This window comes from Octopus bimaculoides, chromosome 15 (assembly GCF_001194135.2).
Source record: "Octopus bimaculoides isolate UCB-OBI-ISO-001 chromosome 15, ASM119413v2, whole genome shotgun sequence".
Taxonomy (NCBI): Eukaryota; Metazoa; Mollusca; class Cephalopoda; order Octopoda; family Octopodidae; genus Octopus; species Octopus bimaculoides.
Genome location: NC_068995.1, coordinates 51,057,610 through 51,066,985, shown reverse-complemented (window position 1 = coordinate 51,066,985; position 9,376 = coordinate 51,057,610). Strand labels below are relative to the sequence as shown.

The following is a 9,376-nucleotide window of genomic DNA, read 5'->3' as shown; positions in this document are numbered from 1 at the left end:
GAACAGGACTCTGCACCATGTCACACAAGCAGGAGAACCCACAGAAAGAATATATTTTAAAATTCTATTTGTTTTATTGACTATCACAATCTCTAAGGTGATACCCCAGTTTATGGGAAAATTGTCTTGCATGGATCCGGTTCATAGTATGAAAAAGGCTGGAGAATGCTGGCTTAGAGAACTGAGCATTTGATCAAATACTTTATCCTAATATCTACACCTTACCATTCTGAGTTCAAATTTTTCGACTGATGGTAGAAGAAATGCCAGTAATTAGCTAGTGTTACTTCAATCAGCTTCATGCATGTTACAAACTTGGCCTTTTATTCTGCCAGAAGAAAATAAATACTTATTAAAAGAAGTTTGATTATCATTCCTGATGACGATTAAAATAGATTTCAAAAAATTTCTTTGAAGTTAAAAATTGAATTAGAATGTAATTAAGAATGAAAAACAAGCAAATAAAATAAATTAGAATTTTACATCTTTATATATAATAGATATATATGAAAATATGTTCTTTGGAATTTACTTTCAAATTCAATAATTAATTTAAATATAACTGTAATAAAATCCATTTTTCTCGTATTTTCAAGCTTTATGATATAACAACAACCATTGATAGTAGTGGTAGTTTAGTTCCAGGTCAACTTCGATTGATCAGACTTGTGATAGAGACACTCCAGCCATGCCGATCACATTTTTTTCCTAGGCACACTGCACTATGACCACATTATCCACTGTGTTTTCCCCTTCTAAAATGACATGGTGTAACTACTATTTCTAGCATGTGAAGCAACTGCACAGAGGTGCCCTTGAAATCAGTTATGTTGCTAAGTGAAAAATTCAATTTTACGTCATCGTTTTAACATCCATAGCTGCATGGGTTAATAAGCATGGAGAAAGTGGGTGTTAAAATGAACCATTCTTAAAAAAAAATAATAAAAAACATACAACATCTTTATTGATTTCTTACTTAGTCACAATATTAATTATTGAAACGAAGGAGTGTATGGGATTGAATGTGATGACTCCAATGCATTTCTAGAACTTATTTTTATTGACGCAAGAAGAAAGGAAGTGTAGTGTTTACACTTAAGCAAAATTTCAATATGGAACCGAGAGAGAGAGAGAGAGAAGTAAATGTTATTAAATGTTGTTGTTCTATTTCTCTGTTGACTCAGTCGTCTTCACCACTTCAGCCAGAAGATCAGTGAGTAAAATGACTTCATCATCGCCACCGTCATCATCATTGCTATTTAATGTCCGTTTTCCATGCTGGCATGGGTTGAATGGTTTGACAGGATCTGGCAAACCAGAGGACAGCACCCAGCTCTACCGCCTGCTTTGGCATGGTTTTTTGTGTGGCTGTATTCCCTTCCTAACACCAATAACTTTACAGAGTGGACCGGGTGCTTTTATGTGGTACTGGCATCAAGTTACTACCTGGCCACTAAATAACTTGGAAGACAAGACTTATTCAGCTGAAGGAAGGAATAGAATTGAGGGAGGTGGTTTTGTGGTAGGTGATGAGAGGTTGGAGTATGAACAGTAGGACAGAAATAGGTGTCTTGCAAATAGAGAAGAAGTATGGCTGGCCCAGTTGGAAAAGTAGAAGGGTGAGAGAGAGAAAGAGTTGTGGCTGTTTTTAGTTACATCTTCTTAGCTTGAAATTTAAAGTCAATGTTGATGGTATTGGATGTAACAAAATGTAATTAAATACTACACGGTATTTGTTGCTCATCATCTTGGTTAGTCTTCATTACTCTATAAAGAGCATAGGGCTGGTTTCTCTGGTGTGTATATTCCTCTATGGATGGGACCCCAGTCCATCGCAGGATTACTCATTTTTACCAGTGGAATGGATTGGAACATGAGACGAAGTATTTTGCTCAAGAACACAAACATATCACCCAGTCCAGGAATGAAAACCACAATCGTTGAATCCTGCATCCAACACCCTAACCACTGTTCATAACTTTACTATTTCAATAATGTGGAGGTGCAATGACCCAGTGGTTAGGGCAGCAGACTCGCAGTCATAGGATCACAGTTTTGATTTCCAGGCCGGGCGTTGTGAGTGTTTATTGAGCAAAAACACCTAGAGCTCCACGAGGCTATGGCAGGAGGTGGTGGTGAACCCTGCAGTATTCTTCCTGTTTCTGTTGTACCTGTATTTCAAAGGGCCAGCCTTGTCACACTCTGTCATGCTGAATCTCCCTGAGAACTACGTTAAGGGTACACATGTCTGTGGAGTGCTCAGCCACTTGCATGTTAATTTCATGAGCAGGCTATTTTGTTGGTCGGATCAACTGAAACCCTCGTCATCGTAACTGACGGAGTGCCAGGATTTCAATAAGCTGTCTATATTAATTGTATGTGTGTGTGTATGTATATACATACATACATATATATATATATATATATATATATAAGTCAGTAAATAGTGGGGTTGCGTTAACCGCACGTGGAGAAATAATAGGAAAATGAGGAATAAGGCAGAATACTAAACTGGAAGCTTTCTAACCGGCTTTCATTGCTCAGCAAATTTTCAAAAAGGAGAATGAAAATGTTTTTTACAAAGAAGTACAAAATGAAGAAAATAATATATAAAAAAATAACTATACCAATACATTATATTGTCTTTGAGCTTTTGAAGTTCAATGGTAATCCATGTATATAATAGTTGGAAAAATAAGGATGCATGAGAATTGAGAGTTGTGTTAGGTTTAAAAAAAGGAGCTAAAAGTTTGTGTTAAGCAGGAAGTGTGATGTCAAAACAGGAAGTGTGTGTAAGGGGAGACAAATGTTTTTAGTTGGAGTTATGAACTCTTTTTCAACAGATAAACTTCCGGTTGAAAAAGAGTTCATAACTCCAACTAAAAACATTTGTCTCCCCTTACACACATTTCCTGTTTTGACACCACAGTTCCTGCTTAACACAAACTTTTAACCCTTTCTTTAAACCTAACACAACTCACAATTCTCATGCATCCTTATTTTTCCAACCATTATCTAAATGGATTACCATTGAACTTCAAAAGCTCAAAGACAATATAATGTATTGATATATTTATTTTTTTATATATTATTTTCTTCATTTTGTACTTCTTTGTAAAAAACATTTTCATTCTCCTTCTTGAAAATTTGCTGAGCAATGAAAGCCGGTTAGAAATCTTTATTAAAATAAGCTTCCAGTTTAGCATTCTGCCTTATTCTTCATTTTCCTATATATATATTGTTGCTATTATGCTATTATGTAAAAAAACGTTTTGTTTTTTTTTACAAAAAATGAAAAAATAGTTTCACCATTCCATAGTAAAACAATTGTACTACACTTTGACAATCTTCATATCTTGGCATCTGTAGCAGCTGGAGACATGATAGTTTGACCAAAAGAACCAGCTATTGCAAGTAAAAATAAATATTGAAAAAAATACATTTGGCCAAATTTGAACATATGACAGTTTTACATAATAGTAACAATATGTGTATATTATGTATGTATATATGTGTGTATATATATCACTTTCAGTGACTGGTCTGTCTGTGTTGGGACATCACTTTCAGGATTAGTAGATAAGGTCTATCCCAGGACTCAGCTTATTTTGTCAACTGTTAATTTACTCAACATAGCTACAAAGCTAGTTTTAACTGACGTAGGCATACACACAGACACCCTCCATGCATATGTGTGTTGTGTGTTTGTATTCATGTACATACATAGGTTGTAAGGCAGATAAACACAATTAGGATTGACATATATATACACACACACATAGACACATATATACAGAAAGATAAACTCATAGACATACACATACACATAATGTATGTATGAGTTTATCTTTCTGGATATATGTATCTGTCTTTTTCTCTGTGTGTGTGTGAGAAGCTTAGTTGTGTTTATCTGCATTACTATCACCATGGCAGCTTGTCTTGGATTTCCCTTGTAGCTACTCTTGATGCCGTGGACGTAAGTCCTGAATTAAGGATTTGGAGTTTACAAGTTCAAATTCACTTGAGCACTACTATGTGTTTTCCATACTGAGCACATCTCGTTCTCACCTAAATAATGTATCTATGATGGGTTTACATAGGTTCCTTCCATCCATCACATTCCACTTAGAAAGACATGGATTTTTTTTTTTTTTTTTTTGATTTTTTGGAGTGGGGTCTTGAGAAAGGAGCAGAGCTAAAGGCCTTTACAGGTCCTCTTGTCAGTCTATTTCTTTCTCTCTGTGTGTCTCTTTCTGTATTTTTCTTCCCTCCTCCATATCTTCCATTTCTTGCTTTTTTCTCTTCCTGTGCTCTTCCCCTCCCTCTTTTACCCCTTACCTTTCCCTTCCCACTTCCAGTTTCTTGGCTCTCTGGTCCTCTCTGCCTTTCTCACACACTATGCTTTATCTATAATTGTCTGACACACACACACACACATTCTCTCTCTCTCTCCCTCTCTCTCTCATATTCCTCTTCTTGTCTTCTCCCCCCCCCCCACACACCATTACTGTTTGACTATTCTATCTTGCTCCTACCTCTCCCACATTCCATGCCTTGCCCTAATCTACTCTGCTTTACCCTGGCAGTAATTACAGACAACTGATTGATAAGCACCTGCGTATTTATCAGTCTGTAGATCTGGTAATTCCTGTTTCCTTGGCTCTGGCCATATGCTGCAGCCTGCTTCTTATTGTTAGGGTAATGATTGATTACCAACAGCCTGTTCAGAGTGGCTGGAGGGAGGGAGGGAGGGAGGGAGGGCAGTTTTTGTAAATACAACAGTTTTAACATTTTGGCCATCAAATCAAGTTGCAAGAAAGAAGCAGTTAAAAATACATTTAAATACTTTTAGATGTCTTTTTGTTTTGTTTTTTCATTTTCTATGTTTGTTCATGTGTGTATGTCTATCTGTGTCTGTATGTGTGTGTTGTTGCTTAGCCTCAGGTCAAGTGTTATCAAGCAAACATTTAATGAAAAGCATTCCTGCCATGACCATCCATCTTTTTTTGCGGGGAAGATAACCTCATCAAATGCCTCGTGTCCTTCTTTATATATAAGTCAGAGGGGTAAGATTTGAGGGAGATTTTGCTGCTGTTTTTAATAGGTTGATCAACTGTGTAGATGCTTGAGTAGAGAATCTGGTGTACAACAGGCATTCAGGAGGCAGAAGTGTGGAAAAGAGTACTTGAAATGTGGTTGTTATACTTAGTTGTCAACACAGCATTGCTGAATGGCTAAGGAGTTCACTTTGCAATTAGCAAGGTCCTGGGTTCAATGCCACTGCACAGCATGACCCAGATTTTATTGGAAAGATGGAAACTGTGGATGGAGTGTAGACGTAATTCAAAGATCCAGCCTCTTTCTCTCTCTCTCCCCCTTCCTTTTCCTCTTTTTAGGTAGATAAGATAAAGTACCAGTCAAATACTGGGGATGATTTCATTGGCTTCCTCTCCATTTAAAATTGCTACCCTTGTGCCAAAATTTGGAATATTATACTATATTGTATTATGTTATTTCATATTATATCATAAGGTGGCAAGCTGGTAGAATCATTAGTTTCTTTCGGTTTCCATCTACCAAATCCACTCGCAAGGCTTTGGTCAGACTAAGGCTATAGTAGAAGATGCTTGCTCAAGGTGCCATGCAGTGGGACTGAAACCAGAACCATGTGGTTGGGAAGCAAACATCTTGCTACACAGCCATGCCTGCACCCAAAAAATAGAGAAAATAATTGCTTTAGCTGCCTGCACTGTGATTGAATATTTCAATGTGGCATGTATAATGAAAAGATAGAATGTGTATAATATGGCACAAGGAAGATTCTGCTGTTATTTCTAGCAGGTCGAGTGAACACAGAGGATCCTTCATTGGCTTGTACAGACAAGGTATATATTAATGTCTATGTGGTTAATTCACAAAATGTGTGTAGAGAAACCAGGACTTGACCTCCCCTGAGCCTAGCTGCATATATTTTATCACTTTGCACGCTGGTGACAGCCTTTTTGACTTCTTCATATCTGTCAACATCTCTACTCCTGCTCCCAGTTTGTGTGTTTACAACCGCCTTCCCATTGCTTTGTGTGGGGACGGAGACAGGGTTGATGGGTTGATTTCCACCACCACCACCACAACTATTGAATTTGATTTTTCATTGCCATTGCTCCTCTGCCTACTACTACTACTACTACTACTACCACCACCACCACCACCACCACCACTAACAACCGCCCACACTTAAATGCTCCCTTCCCTTCCTTACACTACTACTACTACAATTGTTACCATTTTGGTGGATGGGAGAGCTTCCACAGTTGCTTCAGTATGTAAATTTTATATATAATATAATATAATATATAATAGGTGCAGGAGTGGCTGTCTGGTAAGAAACTTGCTTCCCAACTGCATGGTCCTGGGTTCAGTCCTATTGTGTGACACCTTGGGCAAGTGTCTTATACTAAAGCCTTGAGCTGACCAAACCCTTGTGAGTAGCTTTGGTAGACGGGTTCAGTCCCCTTGGGCAAGTGTTTTCTACTATAGCTTTGGGCTGACCAAAGCCTTGTGTGTAGATTTGGTAGACGGAAAATGAAAGAAGCCTGTCATATATACATATATGTATATGTGTGTATTTTTGTATCTGGTGTTTGCCCTCCACCACTTCTTGAAAATCAATGTTGGTGTGTTTACATCCCTGTAACTTAGCAGTTAGACAAAATATACTGATAAAATAAGTACCAGGCATAAAAAAAGAAAATAAGAGAAAAAAGTACCAGGGTCAATTCAAGTGACTAAAATCCTTGGCTGCAGTCTAATGACTAAAACTAGTAAAAGAAAGAAAGAAAGAAAAAAAGAACAAAGAATATATGTCTGATACTGTTGTATATTTGCTCATTGTTATCTTCTTTCTCTTCTTTATTTTCCTCATTCCTGTCTTGTCTTCTTTCTTCTCAGATATGTTAATGGTCATGCAAGGAAGCACCAAGAAGAAGACAATGAACGTGCACATTCAGTATGCATGGATTGTGATAGTTATTCGGCCTTTTGGTAAGTGCACTAATCTTATACATCTTTTGTGACGGTATTTCATTTTGTTTCCACTTTTATTTTAGAATATTATTATTTTATGTTTTTTTACTGGTTTCAGTCCATGGACTGTGGCCATCCTGGGGTACTGCTTCAAAGGTTTGTGGTCAATTGTATAAATTCTAATTCTTTGTCTGGTAGTTATTTCATTGTTCTTGTAAGATACGGTAATACGGAGAACTGTAATATGCGGAACAAAGTGCGATTCACCTACATCTCCTGCTTACTGCTTGTTTACAGCCACATAGACTGAAAACAATGGTCCTTTCATTATCGTATTTCTGTTGCTAGACATGGCTTTTGTTTCAATTGGTTATGAAAACAATGAAGAATTCAGTAAAACAGCCGTCATTATGAAACTGGTGTTTGGTTATTAATTAACATAAAATTTTGGTGGACAATTTTAATTTAGATCACTTTGAAATGAGAAGCTTGTGTCACAGAACCAGGGAGAGTCTCAGGTGGGTTTGGGATCAAAAGGGTTAAGAATCAAGTTGGATAGGCCTCAAACTCATCACACCGTAAATGACTACTGGTAATTTTTGAAGCATTCCGCTTTATCAACCCTGCTAGTTCCAACTCACTTCTTTCATTTAGTATTTTAATGATTTCAGCCATTTGGAATACGGTCATACTGGATGAAGCAGCCAGCATGTTATTGTCTTCATTTTTATTTTTTTATTGTTTAACAAATTTTTATTTATTACTAATGAAGAAAATTAAAATTTTTCACTGCTTCATTATAGGAGTCTGAAAAAGAGATTTGTACAAAATTATAATGAGTTTCCTTTTGCAGTACATGTACTAAATTTAGACAGATATAAAGATATAATTAATTTAAAATAAACTGGAAATCATGAATAATTAGTTCAGCTGTAAAGATTCCAAGTTCTATTAAAATTCCAATTATTTATCTGTTTAATTTTAAAATACTTTGAAATATTTCTGAACGCATATGTGTGTGCGGGTGCATGTGCGTGTGTGTGTGTAGTGTGTTTGTTCCCCCTCCACTGCTTGACAACCGGGGCTGTGAAGTCGTAACAAAAAACTTTGACTCCGACTCGTCTACTATTGGCACCTCTGACTCTGACTCCTCTATGTAATTAAGTGATTGTGGGCTATTTTACCGACTCTAACTCCAACTACCCCTTAATTGTTTCCAACACTGACTCCACGACTCCAACTCCGCAGCCCTGTTGACAACCATTGTTGATTTGACTACATCCTTATAACTTAGCATTTCAGCAAGAGAGACTGATAAAATAAGTGCCAGGTTTAAAAAAGAACAAAAAACAACCCCTGGTGTTGATTTGTTTGACTGAAAAAAAAACCCTTTCAAGGCAGTGCCCTAGCATGGCTGTTGTCCAATGACTGAAACAAGTAAAAGATACATATTTGCTCTTCTTCCTACAAGAATTCTCCCACTGTCATTACATGGGGCTAATTTTTTTGTTTTAACTCAATAGTCTGAACATTCATTCACATTACATGTCCATACTCATACATATATTGACTGATATGGTTAATATTCGGTTGCTTGATCAGCTTTGTGCTCCAAACATAATAAAAAAGAAGAAATGTGTGGTCAACATTTTAAAGATGGTGGGAAAGTTGTTGAGGATATTTGGCTTGGTATTCAACTGGTCGAACAGCTTTGAAACTGTCATTAACTCAAAAATAATAGCAGTTGTTGATTGAGTAGACTTCTAATTAAAAGCATACTAACTGCAACCATCCTGTATTTTATTATTATTATTATATTGGACGATTAGTTATTTCTAATAGATTGGAATGCACTTGTAGAGGTTCCCTCATTACTTCAAATAGTACCTTAATATAATATGCTTGACTCCTTTCACTATATTCTCAAAATAAAAATCATTCAGTCATTTTAGAAGTACCTATGACTGTTGTATCTAGTATCTCCTCTATTTAAAATAATTGTGTATTTGAGGAAGATTTGGCTGTTATTTCTAGTACTTGAAGTGACCACATCAGGGTGCTCCTCATCAGCCAAACATACATATTGTTCTTTAGCACCTGGTTATCTCTGACCCCAGCAGGCCTGTGAACAAAGGTATATATATATATATATATATATATATATGCACACACACACACACACGCAGGGTGTCTACAAAGTCTGGGTACGTAGGGATTAACACATACTTTAAGAAATTATTTTTTCTTATATTTAATTGTTTATGTTATGATTTTATTTACTCCATGTACCCAGACCTTGTGGACACCCTGTATATATATATATATATATATATATATATATATATATATATAT

General features: G+C 36.4%; 1 protein-coding gene across 5 annotated transcripts in view; it reads left to right on the top strand.

Moving 5' to 3' along the window:
• Positions 1-9,376, top strand: part of LOC106870813 (ubiquitin carboxyl-terminal hydrolase 3) — a 73,094-nt gene that overhangs the window by 24,616 nt on the left and 39,102 nt on the right. For 4 of the 5 annotated variants that reach the window (XM_052973339.1, XM_014917031.2, XM_014917030.2 and 1 more), the window contains exon 3: positions 6,949-7,041. In XM_052973339.1, coding sequence (XP_052829299.1) covers positions 7,013-7,041 — 29 coding nt within the window. In that variant the 5' untranslated portion in view covers positions 6,949-7,012. Of the gene's footprint in view, positions 1-6,948; positions 7,042-7,141; positions 7,180-9,376 lie in introns of those variants that run through there. The other variant, XM_052973337.1, reaches the window with a different exon arrangement.